The sequence below is a fragment of the Sorghum bicolor genome, chromosome 4 (genome assembly GCF_000003195.3).
Source record: "Sorghum bicolor cultivar BTx623 chromosome 4, Sorghum_bicolor_NCBIv3, whole genome shotgun sequence".
Taxonomy (NCBI): Eukaryota; Viridiplantae; Streptophyta; class Magnoliopsida; order Poales; family Poaceae; genus Sorghum; species Sorghum bicolor.
In genome coordinates, this window is record NC_012873.2 from 52358154 (window position 1) to 52376634 (window position 18481).

General features: G+C 42.5%; 4 protein-coding genes across 4 annotated transcripts; 2 read left to right on the top strand and 2 right to left on the bottom strand.

Moving 5' to 3' along the window:
• On the bottom strand, window positions 25–797 carry LOC8064244 (abscisic stress-ripening protein 1). The gene is made up of 2 exons (XM_002453914.2): window positions 522–797; window positions 25–431 (listed from the first exon to the last, which is right to left on the bottom strand). The coding sequence occupies exons 1-2, from the start codon at window positions 690–692 to the stop codon at window positions 279–281; spliced, it is 324 nt and encodes a 107-aa protein (XP_002453959.1). The 5' UTR covers window positions 693–797; the 3' UTR covers window positions 25–278.
• Window positions 820–2479, top strand: LOC110434464. The gene is made up of 2 exons (XM_021458557.1): window positions 820–2081; window positions 2189–2479. The coding sequence occupies exons 1-2, from the start codon at window positions 1151–1153 to the stop codon at window positions 2233–2235; spliced, it is 978 nt and encodes a 325-aa protein (XP_021314232.1). The 5' UTR covers window positions 820–1150; the 3' UTR covers window positions 2236–2479.
• LOC8064245 lies at window positions 7239–10320 on the bottom strand. The gene is made up of 4 exons (XM_002453915.2): window positions 9953–10320; window positions 8621–9015; window positions 8326–8519; window positions 7239–7886 (listed from the first exon to the last, which is right to left on the bottom strand). Exons 1-4 carry the CDS (start codon window positions 10303–10305, stop codon window positions 7491–7493), a joined length of 1338 nt encoding a protein of 445 aa, XP_002453960.1. The 5' UTR covers window positions 10306–10320; the 3' UTR covers window positions 7239–7490.
• Window positions 13051–16878, top strand: LOC8064246 (WD repeat domain-containing protein 83). The gene is made up of 8 exons (XM_002452195.2): window positions 13051–13368; window positions 13510–13612; window positions 14089–14196; window positions 14300–14409; window positions 14585–14692; window positions 15802–15847; window positions 16199–16330; window positions 16410–16878. Exons 1-8 carry the CDS (start codon window positions 13145–13147, stop codon window positions 16488–16490), a joined length of 912 nt encoding a protein of 303 aa, XP_002452240.1. The 5' UTR covers window positions 13051–13144; the 3' UTR covers window positions 16491–16878.

Genomic DNA, 18481 nt, shown 5'->3' on the forward strand with positions numbered 1-18481 from the left:
ATAGCATTAGCTGCGTGCAGCGGATCAGTAAACAGATGCTTCAATATTTTGGTGGGGAAAAACACTGAGATACAGATCGGGCACAATAGTCAATAATACGGCCTGGCACGCAGGAAACTACTAGTGCCAGTTCGTGCCCTGACACACGGACATGCATGTCTAAGTAATCACTGGCAATCAACAAAGACGACGCAATTTATAAGTATTAAACGCCACAATATATAAGCGACAGACGCGACGATATACTATATCACTGCAGGATCGAGAGGTTGCCTAGCTCAGCTCTGGCCCTGCTTCTTGGCGTCCTTCTTCTGGTGGTGCTCGTGGAACGCGAACCCGGCCGCGCCCAGGGCCGCCACCGCCGCCACCTCCTCCTTCACCTTGTGCCCGTGCGCGCTCTCGGGCTCCTTCTTCGCCTTGTGCTTCTCGTGCTGCTCGATCGTCCATCCAACACACAACACACATAAACGCACGCGACACCATAAATAAGGCGAGTAATATCAATAAGAGAGGCTTATTACAATAGCGTATGCGCCGGCGGCGATGGCGCCGAGCCCGCCGAGCTGCTCCAGGTGCTTGTGGTGCTTCTCCTTCTTCTCGTAGTCCACCTCGCCGGTGCTCGCCTCCTCCTCGCCGTCCTGCTTGTGGCGGTGGAACAGGTGGTGGTGGTGCTTCTTCTCCTCATCAGCCATTGCCGATCGATCTACTAGAAAGATCAACTGATGATCAGAACAACTGATGAGCGATCAATGCAAGTTTAGTTTCTGGTGGGTGGCTATGGATATGAACCGAGTAATCTGCACAGGTATTTATAGGTGTTAGGTTGATCTCAGGCCCAGCCCAACGGCTGGGGCCTCTTACCCCCTGGATCGCGCCCTGATCGGGGGCGCCCAACCGATCCATGGTTGGTGGGCCCCCGACGCGCTGCGCTATATAAACAGGAGTGGGGGCCGCAGGCACGTTTGACGAAGTTCGCCGTGCACACAACCCCACTCGACAAAACCCTAGGCCTTCCGATCGGCAGTGCGCAGTGGCGTCGGGAAGCACCACCGCGCCGCCTCCGTTCTACTCCTACCCCGTCGTCGGTCAGTGCCGGTGGAGGCCCGAAGGACGACGTGATCTACATCGGCGCAGCACCTACACTCACGCCATGGACGTCTCCGGATCTGCTCCTTCCGCCAACGACGACCAAGCGCTGAATGCGATGCACTTCATTAGTGCAATTCCAAAGCTGACGGGACAGAACTATGTTCTGTGGCGCGAGGAACTTGATGCTGCTCTAGCACTTGCTGAGATAGATTTGGCTCTTCAGGAGCCAAAGCCCACTGAGCCAGAGGAGCCCGAAAGGGCTCAGAATGAGACCGATGAAGCTTTTGCTAATCGGAAGCGAGACTTTGCTCCCATCAGAGCAAAGTATGATCTTGAGAAGTACAAGTGGGAAAAGTCAAACCGCAAGTGCAAGATTGTCATCAAGAAAACCATCACAGAGGGCCTAAGAGGTGCCATCCCAGAATGTGAGACAGCAAAAGAATACCTTGAGAAAGTGAAGAATCAGTTTACTGGTTCCACCAAAGCCCATGCTTCCACCCTGATCCAAAAACTCACTAACATGAGGTTCACAGGGGGGAGTGTGAGAGAGCACATTCTGAGCATGAGCACCATGGCAGCCAAGTTAGAGAAGCTAAAGATGCCCCTTGCTGATGGTTTCCTCATTCACCTAGCTCTAAACTCACTTCCTAAAGAGTATGAGACATTTGTTGTTAACTACAACACACAGCCAGAGGAGTGGGATTTAGAGAAGGTGATTGCTATGTGTGTGCAAGAGGAAGAAAGGCTCAAGAATGCAAATGGTGGTTCTGTGAACTTTGTGAAAGGAAAGAACAAGAAGCCATTCTACAACAAGAAAGCTCCAGATGCCTCCACCTCCCAGAACAAGGGAGGAAGCACTTCACAGCCTAAAGCACACCCAAAGCAAGACAACCAGCACAGGCAGGAGGACCCGGATCGCTGTAGATGGTGTAATGAGACAGGGCATTGGAAGCATGACTGCCCTAAGTTCATGAAACATTGCCTAGTGAAAGGTGAGGACATTATAACTTTTGTTGATGAATCCTTATATCTAAGTTATGCTAGATCCACATGGTGGATTGACTCAGGTGCAACTGTTCATGTTGCAAACTCTTTGCAGGGATTCAGTGGAGGGAGAACCCTTCAAAGAGGAGAAAGACAGATTAAGGTGGCCACTGGTGTTGAAGCTGAAGTTCAAGCTATAGGAAATTTATCTCTAGATTTAGCTAGTGGTTTCACCCTTGAGTTGCATGATGTTCTTTATGTTCCCTCTTTAGCTAGAAATTTAATTTCAGTTTCATGTTTGTCAGACTATGGTTTTGATTGCCATTTCAGCAAGAATGATTGTAAGCTACAGTTAAATAATAAATGTGTGGGTCTTGCCTTCCGACAAGACAAACTTTATTTATTATCTTTGTCTGAGAATGTGAATGCTGAATGTAATAATGCTGAGAATGCAATACCCGCAGATGCTAGCAAGAAAAGAAAGAGAATTGATTCCTCATCGAAATTATGGCACTGTCGTTTAGGCCATATTTCGAGGGGGAGAATAGAACGCTTAGTCAAAGAATCAATCCTCCCACCATTAGAACTCTCAGAGTTAGAGCAATGCGTTGATTGCATTAAAGGCAAGTTAGTAAAGAACATAAAGAAAGGCGCTAAGCGAAGCATGGGAGTACTAGAATTGATCCACACAGACATCTGTGGACCTTTTCCAGTGACATCTGTGGATGGTTTTGATTCCTTCATCACATTCACAGATGACTACTCTCGTTTTGGATACATCTATCCAATCAAAGAACGCTCAGAAGCTTTAGACAAATTTAAGATATTCAAGGCTGAGGTTGAAAACCAACTAGACAGAAAAATCAAAGTAGTAAGATCTGACCGTGGGGGGGAGTACTACGGTCGACATACCCCTTATGGACAAGTTCCTGGACCTTTTGCAAGGTTCTTACAGGAAAATGGCATAGTAGCTCAGTATTCAATGCCAGGGGACCCACAGCAGAATGGAGTAGCAGAAAGGCGTAACCGTACTCTAATGGATATGGTGCGCAGCATGATGAGCTATTCCACTCTGCCACTGAGTTTGTGGATGGAGGCCTTAAAAACCGCCATTCATATTCTCAACAGAGTTCCAAGCAAGTCAGTACTTAGAACCCCGTATGAGTTGTGGACCGGCAGGAAACCCTCAGTCAACCATCTGCGTGTCTGGGGGAGCCCCGCTGAAGCAAAAGTGTTTAACCCAAACATAGGAAAGCTAGACCCCAAAACAGTAAGTTGTCATTTCATTGGCTATCCAGAAAAGTCGAAAGGTTATCGTTTCTACTGCCCTGGTAGACATACCAAGTTTGTGGAAACGAGACACGCTAGTTTTCTAGAAGATCAGATGATCAGGGGGAGCAAGGCAGCGCGAGAAATTAACCTTGAAGAGAAGCGGGTGTTCGTGCCCATTCCTATGGTGCAAGAACCCTACTTTACGCTGCCTGTTGTTGTTGGATCTACACCAGTAGTGACAACACCTGCTGCTTTTTCGCCTATGGCCAATTTGGAACCTGTCCCTCAGGAGCCGAATGAACCCATAGTCGAAGAACAACAGCCCCAACAAGAGCAACCTCAAGAAGAAATGCCAGTAGCAGAAACTTCTGGCAGACCTCAAAGAGCGAGAAAGTCTCCTATTCCAGATGACTATATAGTCTATGAATGCGAAGAAGTTCAGATGGAGGATGAACCCACTTCATTTGAAGAAGCCATGAGGAGCACCGAAGCATCTAAGTGGCAAGAAGCCATGGAAGATGAATTAAAGTCTATGAGTACCAATAAAGTTTGGGACCTAGAGAAAATTCCTGAAGGAGCCAAAACAGTAGGCTGCAAATGGGTCTACAAGGTGAAACGTGACTCCAAAGGGAACATAGAAAGGTACAAAGCAAGACTGGTAGCCAAGGGTTTTACTCAGCGAGAAGGGATAGATTATAATGAAACATTCTCTCCCGTCTCGAGCAAGGACTCTTTTAGAATCATAATGGCCCTAGTGGCACATTTTGATCTAGAATTGCATCAAATGGATGTGAAGACAGCTTTCCTCAATGGGGATCTAGAAGAAAGAGTATACATGGCACAACCGAAAGGTTTTGTTGTGACAGGCAAAGAAAGAATGGGCTGTCGCCTGAAGAAATCCATTTATGGATTAAAGCAAGCATCCAGGCAGTGGTATCTAAAGTTTGATAAGACAATCAGAAAGTTTGGGTTTACAGAGAACGTTGAGGACAATTGCGTATATGCAAAGTTTAAGAATGGGAAATACATTTTCCTAGTACTGTATGTAGATGACATTCTACTAGCCAGTAGTGATGTCACTCTACTGCAGGAAACCAAGAGATTTTTGTCCTCAAATTTCGATATGAAAGACTTAGGTGAAGCTTCTTTTGTCTTGGGCATAAAGATTCACCGAGATAGAAGTCGAGGGGTATTGGGATTGTCCCAAGAGGCATATATAGAGAAAATATTGAAGAAATTCAATATGCATAAGTGTAGACCTTCACCTGCTCCTATTGTAAAAGGTGACAAGTATGGGGAACATCAATGTCCCAAGAGCAAGTTCGAGCGCGATCGCATGCAAGCCGTTCCATACGCTTCAGCTGTCGGAAGCTTACAGTATGCTCAAGTGTGCACACGCCCAGACCTGGCCTTTGTGACCGGGTTACTTGGTAGATATCAAAGTAATCCAGGTATGGAACACTGGAATCTAGTAAAGAAAGTCTTAAGGTACTTGCAAGGCACGAAAGGGCTCATGTTAACCTATAGAAGATCTGATGACCTACAAATAGTAGGGTATTCAGATTCTGATTACGCGGGAGATGATAGAAAGTCTACCTCAGGGTATGTATTCACTCTCGCGCAAGGAGCCATATCATGGAAGAGCTCAAAACAAACAATAGTCACTGCATCGTCCACAATGTATGCTGAGTTTATTGCTTGTTATGAGGCATCAGGACAGGTGAATTGGCTTAAGAAATTTATACCCAGTTTAAAGGTGGTCGACAGCATCGATAAACCACTAAAGTTGTATTGTGACAACGAGCCAGCAGTGTTGTATGCTCACAACAATAAGTCAAGCAATGCAGCCAAGCACATTGACATAAAATATTATGTTGTCAAGGATAAAATCCGGGATCACGTCATAAGTCTTGAACATATAAGCACAGAAAAGATGCTAGCGGATCCGCTTACCAAAGGCTTACCGCCCAATGTGTTCAGAGAACATGTAGCCGGCATGGGTTTAAGGGAAAGCCTGTGATTCCTGGATAGTAAGGGGCCCAAGGCGAGAATTCATCTCTAAATAGAAAAGTGTTTGTGGCTGTCTAATCTAGCAGTGATAACTGTCAAGATGAAGCATGCTCAATACACTGATTTGTGATGGGGTGAGTTGACAAAGCGAGATAGCACAGTTGAGATCAAGGGGGAGAATGTTAGGTTGATCTCAGGCCCAGCCCAACGGCTGGGGCCTCTTACCCCCTGGATCGCGCCCTGATCGGGGGCGCCCAACCGATCCATGGTTGGTGGGCCCCCGACGCGCTGCGCTATATAAACAGGAGTGGGGGCCGCAGGCACGTTTGACGAAGTTCGCCGTGCACACAACCCCACTCGACAAAACCCTAGGCCTTCCGATCGGCAGTGCGCAGTGGCGTCGGGAAGCACCACCGCGCCGCCTCCGTTCTACTCCTACCCCGTCGTCGGTCAGTGCCGGTGGAGGCCCGAAGGACGACGTGATCTACATCGGCGCAGCACCTACACTCACGCCATGGACGTCTCCGGATCTGCTCCTTCCGCCAACGACGGTCGAAACCCTAAACTATTGATTTATATGTTTCTACTAAATTGTAATAGATCTAGTGTATGCACATATATATAAATGTCACTGTATGCATAGTTTTATCCCGAAACCCCGTTCATCCTATTGCTAGTAGATCCTGTAGATCCATCAATAGGACCAAACGAAACGAACCCCTCCGTCTGCTCTTCCAATACCACCAGCCGGTCAAATACCGCCGTCTCCACTTGGTGATTATTCTTAGCTAATGATCCACTGATGACCAGGGACAAATTAGACGTCGTAATCGTGTCACGCCTTGCATAGATATTATCAGTAGTTACCCAAGTTTTCAAAACTCAAAATGTACCTAATACCACGTCTAGAGAGCAGCAGGCGTCCCTGAAAATCATTTGTGAAGGAGGACTTTAATAGAGCTGTGTGAGGAGCAAAGTCAAGATCATTGGTTGTACGCCCCTACGCGCATTGGAAATTGGAGAACTGCAACACGTACGCTATCAATTGATGATGAAGAAGTCTTGATCGTCCTTCATTGTGAACCCACGAGGCGGCGAGTTAGTTTTTGTCAGTCCAATGGGCTGCATACACTACACCGGTTGCACCAGTCTGAATGGAGACGGAACGGGAAGGAAAAGGTACACATCAGGTGTCCATATCGTCGGTTTTCTTCAGAGCTAAGGTTGCAAATCACCTTATCAGATCACAGATGTTTTTGGAGGGCATTATTGACTCTGAACAGGATCACTCATAGGATGTATAGCATGTGTAAGAGGCATTATATTAAAAGGGGAATTAGATTGGACGTGCTAAAGAACTGAATTTCGAATATTGGAACATCTATTTTCCGAGAGAGATAGAGAGAGAGAGAGAGAGAGAGAGAGAGAATGTTGCAGTGATCACTATAAGCATCTGCTAAACTTGTACAGTTGTACCAGAGTTGCCAGCGTAAGGGCCGTCAAATTTCAATTCATACTTTCGCAAGGTTCCAGTGGCCTGAATGCGAGCCTTGAACACATCGAGAACGGGAAGTTGGGCTGTATAAAAACTGCCTCAGATCCAACACGTGGAAATTCTAGAAAAAAACAAATTAGCAAGTGAAATGTAGAACTGATGCCATACAGCAGAACAGCCTGCAAGCTGCAACCACTACGGTAACTGGAGTTGGAGGGTACTAAACCAAACTGAACTGCAGACCATTTCGATGTAGGGAACTACTTGTAAAACATGATATCACCTGATGTGCTTAAAAAAATAAAATATGAGACAGTTATGCTACATATCAACTGACAGAATGCTTTTGAAAAGAGCTGAATATGCATCTATAGTTGAGCTGACAATATTTATCATGGAGTAGCTGTTTCTATTGAAAACGAGTTCATCTACACAATTCAGCTAATAATATGTTTTCTGTAAGTAGCTTTTCTCTGTCAAAAGGACTTGGTACTCACTGGTCCTATGTGAAATATTTTCCCCATACACAAAGTCACAAACCAGGGAACGCCATTCCGTTCAATCTAAAAGCCATTACTTTCAACTCACTGAGTCTTCTAAATAGAATTTGAATATCAAAATCGGTGGGACATCAGAAAGATCAACCGTCATTGGTTAGCGTGAATGCCAGGAGAACAAACAAGACGGTAAAAACAATTACAGCTGCAGCAAAGGAGAAGATGATGCGCTGTGAAAAGCCCTTGTTTTCTTGACCAGCCAGCTCAACTTCATTTAGCAGGCTCCTTATTTCAAGGACGTCAGAATCCTTTGCAGCTTGGAATAGTCTCTTCTGAACCTCATCAAGCTTGGCGAGCCTTCTGGATCGATTGGTTTCCATTGCAGACCAGAGGAAGCCAGTCATCCTCCACAAGAGGACCCCAATGTAGATTGCTACAATGCAGTCAACACTGTAATGATGGCGCTCCCGTACCTCCCTCTGAGCGCTGTGGATGACGAGGAACCATATCACAACAGAGCTCCATCCCCCATATGCTTCCTGTGAGGAAATGTGGACGAATAATGTGTTAAGGTGTTAAAATGATATTTGTCAAGAGCAACATATGAACATGTAAATTAAGCAAGACAATAAAAAGGAGGCTCTTGTTAAGTCTTCAATGTAACTTAGCATTTGTTATACATATCACACCACTCTATAAGTTTGTTTCTGAGGTAACGAATTATAAATGTAATGGTTGATTGAACAGTAATTGTCACGGAGCATATAGGACATTGCAGAACACATCAGCTTGCAAGGAATCAAATACAACTTTAATTATATATCAATTTTGTTTTGGCCATGGCACAACATATCTAAAATAGGATGACTCTGAGTTCAAGCTGATTTCAGTTGTAGCAGAGTGCATGACAGTGGAAGGGTAATTTGAAGATGTGACATGAACAATCCAATCAGTTGAGAAGAAGAAAACATCACATACCGCCCATGCCATAGCAGTTAGGACAGCAACAAACATATGTCCACTATAGATAAGATCATTACAACCACCACTTGATTTCCTCAGCAAATGATACCATGAGGGCCCCTCTCCACTGCTTGGCCTCAAAAGGTCTACTAAGAAACTCATCAATCCCCAGTCAGGTTTATATTCATCAGGGTAATCTTGAAGAGTAGCTATAATCAGGAAGGATGAAAAGAAAATGAGCTCACACTGGTCTATCAAAGTAGCTATATTATACAGTTAACAGTAAGGATAATAAGCTGAATGTACTGACCATATGGAGTATCCTCTTTCATGACCCTCCAGATCATGTTTGGATCTGAAGCATAAGGAGCATAATATTTCTGTGCCCAAGGATGTGGATGGTCAGGTATTTGATATCGAGAATGGGCACACCAAGGTCGAGCAGACGGAAGAATCGTAGCAATAAATGTTATGGTCCGGAGCAAACGTCCAACTGCCATAGTGAACATGTACCTTGAGCCTATCCCGAGTCCAGGACCTTTGATGCAGTCAAACAATGCCGAAAATGCCAACATGATAAACAACATCAAGTAATGATGAAGAGTGATGATGCGAGCTTTCAGTAGATCAACCACTGTTTGGGGAAGTTTCCCACTCAATGCTAGAAGCATCCACTGGCCAGTGTCAGGAAGAGGAGCAGTCGATCTGTTATTAACAGTGAATCTCTATTAGTGTAGCTCTTTTCATAGTGAACTGTTCCAGTGCTTCAGATGAGCAGAATATTGATTGCACTGAAATATGTAGACTACACAGGGGAAGATGATAAAAAGAGAAACATGATTCCAGGTTGTCCAGCGACCCCAAGCGGCTACCTAGGCTCGTCAAAGTGCAAAGGAAAATTTTCTCTTTAAAGAGAATCACTGTATTTTTCAAAGTAAACATTTTTTGCATAGCGAGAATTGCTAAAAGTTTCTGGCTCTGCCACTGTAGGTTGGGGAGGAAATATTAAACCACTAATAGCTGACGTAAGAAAATGACCATGTGAAGGTTTAATGCATCATGCTATAAAGAAAACATTCAAGTTTCAACCCCAACAAACAAGAAAATATACAAAATCACTAGATGATGGAAACAGAATAATATCTTTAGTTCTTGTCTTCAGCTATGTATTTTTTACATCAAGGAATATAAAATTCCGGCCTCCAACATCCACGTATGAATGGGACAATGGGTACAGCCGCACATAATCCTTAACATTTAGACTATACTTTACCACAAGGCACAGGTTAATACAAATTTTAAGATACGAGATTAAGAAACTAGACTTAAGTCTGCACCTATGTATGTATACCATCAACTATTGTCATAGCACCTATGTATACGGCAGTGGATTTCACATTTTCACTGCCATAACAATGAACGTCCAAAATGTCAAGTTTTCCCGTGCTATTTCCTATGCCATACTTCTTCGAAATTTTCGATAAAAATAACAATGATTCAATATACGTAGTGAGAACTACATTCTGTGGTTAAAACACAACGTAAAGGTCAACAATCACACATTCGTATAGGAAAATTCGAAAATGTTCAAATATTTGGTCGATCGGTTTTGCATTGCATCAGTCACGAGAAAGGAACTGACCGGTGCCACCGGAGGCCGAGGACGGTGCTGACGAATCGGACGGAGATGGCCTCGCAGAGTAGTGCCGCGAGCATGAACGCTATGGTAGCGAAGAACCGCGGAGCGGCGCGGACCTCGGCGTCCCAGCGCCGGTAGAACGGCGCGCGCGCGGCGGTGGCGAGCGCCAGCGCTGCCCAGAGCGCCGGCCGCAGCCGCCCGTGCCAAACGGGGGACAGATGCCGCAGGTAGTCGACGCCCACGTACGCCGCGCCAGCCAGCGGCAGGCCGCCGCCCAACGCGACGGGGCGCCAGAGACCGCCTGACCCCCACCCCCGCCGCGGGGGCGCGGGCCTCTTCGGCTTCGGCTTCGCCATCTCCTGAAATTTTGGGGAGATCGAGCTTCTCCTGGGCTGCTGGCCATGTCGATTGGAAATTCAGAATTGATGATTGCTATAAATAGTCGCTGTGTAAATATAGCAGTCACACGTATCTCAAGCTGAACATCTTTTATAGTGAATAAATAGTGAATTTGGAATATTTTCTTTCACCAGCAAAAATGCTGGTGAGTTGCAACAGGACAAATGATTTATATTGTATGATGCTCGTACCAATAATAATAACTCCAAATTGTTTATTTATTTTTTTAGCAGAACTATTTATTTTTATTGGAGATTTGGATTTATTAATTGGGCTTGCTCCAATGCAACCTTCAAATAAATTCTACGGCCCGCCACCCTTGGCTCAACAACTGATACTGGGCTCACTTGCTTTACCGGGGTACGGCCAGAGAGGAGGTTACCACTTACGAGTTTGGGGTGAGTCCAAAGAGTTCATCGGCATAGGCTGATCACGTCATGGAGGAAGTTACAAGTTGGGGGAAGGATTTAATATCTTTTTTATTATTTTTTTAAGAAGTTGTTTTAACAAGTTTTTGAAGGAGTGTTTTTTTATTTTTACCAAAATACACAAATAGAGTTTTCATTTACTAAGCTCCCGGAGTTGCTCTAAAGGAATATTCATATTGAGCCTGTTCACTAGTGTAAAAAGACATGACTGAAAATACGCTGATTTATCGTGAGAGAAAAACGCTATTGACTGGCAGAAAAAATATGAATTATAAGACAAGCGAACGAATCCAAGTGATTTTGCTGAAGCACCATAAATGATTGTAACTCTGTTCTATTCTACTCCCCATATTCTACTCTCTCTGTCCCTGAAAGTTTTAATTTCTAGAGTTGTCTTAAATCAAAATTTTAAAACTTTGACCGAATTTTTAGAAAAAAATGCTAAGATTTATAGTACCAAATTAGTACCATTAGATTTATCATAGAATATATTTTCATAAGGTACTCATTTTATGTAGATATTGATGCTTTTTTTCTATAAAGTTAGTCAAACTTTAAAAGTTTAACTAGCATAGATTCTAAGAATTGAAATTTTAAGGGATAGAGGAACTAGTTAATAGAGCTCCCATGTGCCTAGTAAAAGTAAGAAACCAATACCTTAATTCAAAGGAGACTATCATTTTTTTTGTCAAACCTTTTGGGGTGAAGGATCAATTTCTAAACATGAGGCAGTTATAAATGGGTCAACACCTCGCTTTAAAGTTTCAGTACCCTTCTCTGTTTAATATTGTTTGAAAAAACATGTAACAATAGCATAAGTGCTCAGTACGAACCCTTTTTTTCGTCGTCTTCACAAGAGCATTATTAGTGGCAAACAAATTCACGGATTGGTATAAAAATCGTTGCCCATGTGGCTTTTATTAATCTAAGTTTGGATTTTTTTCTGTGGAGTTTACAAAAAGATTGCAAATTCACAATCTAGCCAGTGTGTGTCAAATCAATAGTTGCACATGAAATTTATCATTTAAAAACATATCAAAATAAAATATTCATGTGATTATTTTAAAAGAGGATTCGTCTTCCCAGGCCTAAATCGAGTCCGAAACCCAGCCCGGCCCACACACGCTCAGCCTGGTCCACGATGCTTCTTGCCGGCCATCCGACCTGCTGCCCAGGCACCATGACCAAAACCTGCCTGCCGTCCCAAGACCCTAGTAGATCAATCATCAGTAGCAGCAGCAGGAGAATACGCGGCCCTCCGCGTCGAAGATGAGCGACGACGTGATATGGCACTGCATCCGCCACGGCCACTGCAGCTTCATGGCCAAGTATGGATCGGAGTGTGTGTGTGTGTCTATATATATATATATATATATATATAGAGAGAGAGAGAGAGAATACCCCGCGCGTTGCTGTGGGAATTTCAAATAATTTAAAAAGAAATTTGTTGAATGATTTGACACATCAATATGAACAATTAAATGGATGTTTGTAGATGAAGAGATGACTATCATAATTATATGCGCTAGTTGGCTATAAATGCAAGTTTTAGTGGATTGTTATCAATATGAACAATTAAATGGATGTTTGTAGATGAAGAGATGACTATCATAATTATATGCGCTAGTTGGCTATAAATGCAAGTTTTAGTGGATTGTTGATGTGGATAGCTTGCATGTTGAGAGAAATCTCTAGTGGGGGCTTTATAAGAGTATAAGATATAACGCCGGCGACCGCGCGCCGCCGTATCAAGCATCAGTAGAATTCTTTTTGGTTGTCGTGTTTCTGTTCTTAATTAAAGCCGTATCAAGCATCAGTAGAATTTAAGTTTGACCAAATTTATATGATAAAATTATTATTATTATGATACCAACTAAGTATCATTAGATTATTCCTTAATTATATTTTTATAATATACTCATTTTACGTTATAAATTTTATTATTTTTCTCTATAAATTTGGTCAAACATAAAAATGCTTTGACTCTCCAAGATTCTTGGAATGACTTACAAAATATTAATATGGACAGCACCATTTCATCACATTGTACAGAAACAACTACTACAACTCCCCTCTCAAATCCAATTGGAGGACAATGTGGTGACAGGTACTAGAAAATTAAAAGTTTTTGTGAACTTTTTTTAATAAACTTTTTAAAGAACAAAAAAAGCGATATCCATTTTTCCTTGGGAAGGAGCAGTATATTCAGGTAAAATTGTCTCGTGGGCTACGGGCTACATTCCATTTAGCCAGCCCAAATCCACATCACCGGCCCACTATTCATCACTTCCGGAGTTCCGGTGGTCGTCGAACTCGTCGTCTTCCGTCCATCCCATCCTCGGCGGCGGCGGCGGAGAGAGAGCAAGAGATGACGTCCTCGGGGACGGGCGCGCAGCAGCTGCCGCGGACGGAGGCGCGGTCGCTGTCGGGTCACGAGGGAGCGGTGCTGGCCGTGCGGTTCAACCGGGACGGCAACTACTGCCTGAGCTGCGGCAAGGACCGCACACTCCGCCTCTGGAACCCTCACACTGGCGCCCACGTCAAGACCTACAAGTCCCACGCCCGCGAGGTCCGCGATGTCCACTCTTCCTCGTACGTACGCAAGCACGCGCACCCCCTTCTCCACCTCCTTGTCTCCCTTCGTTGCGTCGCATCTGATCCGGAGACGCGGCAACGGGAAATTCGCCTAGTGCTTCTTGCTGTTCATTCATTTCACGGTTTGTTTCTGGACAGGGATAACGCGAAACTGGTGTCCTGCGGAGCCGACAGACAGATCTTCTATTGGGACGTCGCCTCGGGCCGCGTCATCCGCAAGTTCCGCGGTCACAACAGCGAGGTAATGCATTAGATCAATTGATGTTTTATTTTTTTCCGTTTTCTATGGAGTTTTCATCCGTCTTCTGGTGGCCACGACAGAATATGATTGTTCTTGGAGCTGAGCAGTTTACAAAATTCTAATCAAGTAGTTCCGTGCTCATTGTGTGGGTGATAGTGCTTCTATTACTTGTGTCGTACAATTCTTGTTTGTTGCTCTGAACACTGGTGAATGCTACCTGAAGAACACCTGGGACAAAGTAATACCAGCTGATTGCTGTAATACCAGCTGTATCCAAAGCAGTGCTCTGAACCATACTTCTGGTGGTTCCACTCTTGTGTTTTTATCTGATAGTTTCACTTGCATTTAGCAGTTGGCATTGCACACTGTGGTCCAAAGCCTGTTGGTGATGCTAACAAATTGATAGTCTTTGTGTGATAGATTTTAATTTTTCAGATTTTTCATCCTGCTCAGCATATTTATTCTGCTTTCGATAGGTCAATTCAGTGAAGTTTAATGAGTACAACGCTGTTGTAGTCTCAGCTGGTTATGACCGTACGGTGCGTGCATTTGACTGCAGGTCACAAAGCAGTGACCCTATTCAGGTAGTTTTACATTGTTATCTATAATACATAGATGCATCACGTTTTGTTATATTTCCTTTTCTTGATGTCTTACACACTTGCTTTCTATTCTATCATATTGCAGACAATTGATACTTTTCAAGATAGTGTAATGTCAGTTAACCTAACAAAGACAGAAATAATTGCTGGCAGTGTTGATGGTACTGTCCGGGCATTTGACATTCGTATGGGTAGGTAGGTGATGCCTTATTCTATTATGAATTATATCTGACATGTAGTCTTTGGTTTACTAACTAGAACTTTGGCTGTTCCCTCTTTTTTTAAGGAAGTACTTCGAATTCTAATCCATTTACTCCTATCAATTGTTTCTGTATCATTTGTTGATTCATTTTCCTCTTGCTTATAATAGGGAGACTGTTGATAATCTGGGGCATCCTGTGAACTGTGTATCATTATCAAATGACAGCAATTGCCTTTTAGCTAACTGTTTAGATTCTACTGTGCGGCTTCTAGACAAGTAAGTGCTATTTACAAGCTGCTCAGTATTTTGTTTTCAGCCTGGGCACATAATTGCAGGGAAGCCTCTTTTACCTAGCACTTTGGAGCAATTAAATCCCATTACTCAAGTATGGGGTTATTATTATTATTATTATTCTCCTGTACTTTCTAGAAGGTGCAGTCACACTCTTCCTTTAGCTTTGGTTGGAAAGATAATATGGTTATCAATGATGGCAATATGGGCTGGAGAAGAAATTCCTCATCTTGACATAGCTGCCAATCTCATTACCATCTTGAATGGATCGATCAAAGCAAATTTTTTTCCTTAACCCTTAGTCCCTGATTCATCACTGACCTATTGTCTTTGCCATACCATCACTCATGGGAGCTCTTTTAAATATATCCAATTACTGGGTTCCAGAGCTGCACTAAGCTGCTGTTGGTGGTGCCATGGAGGTGCTTTACACTTGCACTTGCAGGCTCCTCATGTCTCTCAAGCAATATGTTTGAGAATCATAGTGCAAAATTCATGCTGGCTTCATGTTTCTTTTACATATACATTAGAAAGCTTTAAGTTAACTTGGTTTTGAAACTTGTACTCTCTTGGGTAGCTAGCAAGTTAATGGACCATTGTTCTTGGCCTCTGCAACAAATCACATGCTAATATTTACTTTGTGCGTTCCTGTGCATCAGAAGATCATCATGCTTGAATTCCTATGCCATCACAATCAGGAGCCATGTCTTCATGTTTTGGTCCACACAATTACCTAGAATGATTTTCTTGTGCTTTGAGAGTCTGCATGCATTATGATGGCCCCATTGCCCATTCATCATTGACATTTGCTGCTGTCTGGAGAGAAAACGAATAAATGATATTAGGATCATAAGTGGTGGTTTTCATCTTTGTTATTTCCATAGCAAGTTTAGGTGCATCACTAACGATGAGTCTATTAATGTCAAGTACGTGTGGTACATTTTTTTGTCATATTATCGTTCTATCATGATACAGACAGAAGTGTGTGATTTTTCCATTCTGTTGAGTAGAGTGGTGCCATCTGTTCAATGTACTAAATAGAGGGGGCATCATGCACAAAATATTGACCTTTTGATGTCTGTTGCTTTTGTTAGGTCATCTGGAGAACTGTTACAGGAGTATAAGGGACATACGTGCAAGGTATCTCTTCAATAATCTTCATTTATGGTACTGCCAAACTTTTGGTACTTATGGGTACTTAAATTGATCATAAGGCTTGATTTTAACTTATAACCTGATAAGTTTCACGTACGAATGGAGGAAGTGTATACAGCTGTGTAAAATAGTGAACCACGACACATCATTAATTTTTTAGTGGATGAAGTAGAGAAACACTGCTAGTGTGGTTAATTCGTTAAAAGGAGAGCAGATGGCTTGCTTCATGTTAGAGCTGAAAAACTTAAATAAACCATTATGATTCAATGATGCAAGGGTTTGCAAAAGAAACAGTATTTTGTGCATTGTTTAATTTCTGATTTATAATATTTCCAGTCCTTCAAGATGGATTCCTGTCTGACGAATGATGATGCATTTGTCGTTGGTGGATCTGAGGATGGTTATATTTTCTTCTGGGAGTTAGTCGATGCACCTGTTGTTGCAAGATTCAGGGCACATAGTTCTGTGGTATTTTTCTTTCCAGAATTGCACCTTATGCTGTGCAAGAGCTTAATGTACATGTACCTAACACTATTTCTTTTGGCAGGTAACTAGCATCAGTTACCACCCAACGAAGGCCTGCATGTTGACATCTTCGGTGGATGGCTCTATTCGTGTTTGGACCTGAAGACTCTTGAACGGTGGATGTGCTATTCGTACTATTCCTCCAAATCATCCGGTTATCTAGCTGCAAGGATTCAACAGCATGAAAGATGAATGAACCTAATGGGATTCATGCATGCCTTGTTGCTATGACGTTGAGAGAAGAAAATGTGCTACTGTTGGGTTGTGTAGCACGAAGCTCTGTGGCCAAAACCTTTTGAAGCTGGTATTCTCTGTCTTCTACATAGTTTGTGAGCCTTTTAGATGATCGAATTATACCTGAAGACAACTTGTGAGTTGCATGAAAGGTAACACTTGTTACGAAGTTTCACTGTAAGTGTCCTGTCTCCATGTTACTGAAGACAACTTATTGGGCTTTGAGAAATGCGGTGATCAATCATCTTTTAGCTTCTTGTTTTGTTGTTGTTGTTGTTGTTTAGGTTTGGAATGGAATGGAATGACTAATGAGTTGATCCACCACCACCTCACAAGCTAATAATAATTAGTATATATAAGAATGATAAAAGGAGTAGTTCACCAAAATTAATGGTATGAACTTATGCTGAACCAATCACCTCAATTACTGCTTTCCTCTTGTTAGCAGTATATGGTAGTCGTGCTTGAACTGGGGGGCATAAAAGAACATAGCTATTAAATGACGAAAAAAATGGAAGTTTTTAGGTCTGTGTTCTCATGTAGGCAGGGTCATACGATTGCACTATTGTATTGAGCACCAGCCAAAATCTTGAAATTGAATATACTCTTGATTGCACTATTGTATTGACTATTGAGCATCAACCAAAATATCAAAATTGAATACTCCTGCTCTGGCAGGACATTATATACATCCTCCTCTATAAGTTTGAGAGACCACAGCGGTAGTTTTCACCATTTCGGCGTGCTAGCTGCTCTACAGACTGTGCATATAGGCTTGAGAGGCACCAGAAATTCAGATATATGAATGATACTCCATCCAGAAATGATAGGTGTATTAGACGAGAGGTGATTTTAGCTTGCTCTGTAAATGGATAAAAGGGATTAGGCTTGAGATTGGCTTAGGTGCCATCAAAGGTGCATGGATAAAAGAGATTACCACTTAGAGATGAATGTCTGAGTTGTAGACAATTGATGGATGTTGCTTTGTTGTGTGACTAAATCATTAAAACAAATTGTTGTGCTGTTCCATCCTGCTTGATTGTTTCAGTTTTTTTTAATTGCAGTATGATAACTCACTGACATGTGGAACTTCGAACTTTTACATTTTTTCCGGAGATTGTAAGTGTGGACCTTTGCATTTTTTTTTTTTACAATCAAAAGCATTTCACATCTTGCATTTTTCAAGACAAAAGCACTTTCAATCAATATTTTGGTGACATAATAGTGGTCTTTGGTTTGAGGAGCCACTCCATCCTAGATGATGTGAAGCATCATGAGTCCATTTCTCAAAGTTGGTATGACAACTTCATTCCTCATGAATGAGGTGATGATGCATCACCCTATTCCATTCCACGAACCAAAATAAAAAGTGAGGAATAAGTGGATGATGGACTAACTCATTCCTCAAACCAAAAAGCTTGTAATTTTCTCAACTAGGCATCTTCTATTCCACAAAGCAAACAAAAAAAAAGTAAAGAATGACTAGATAATGGACTAACTCATTCCTGAAACCAACACCCTAGAATTTTCTCTACCAGGCATGTACCATGTATCATGCAACAGGATATAGATGAGTGATGTTCAATGTATAGAGTTTGGTAAAATAAGTTTAACATGCATTCATCATAGGTTGACCAACGATATTCTTCTTAGGAACATAATCTCTCTGTCCACTCCACAAATAAATGCACATCTTGCTTCCTAAAGAGTCAAATGTTTTTAATTTTGACCAAATATATATGAAAATATACTAATATTTATCGTATGTAATATGTATCATTAGGTTGAACACGAAATATACTTATTTACAGATACAAAATATTGATATTATTTGATATATTTCTAGTTAAACTTAATTTT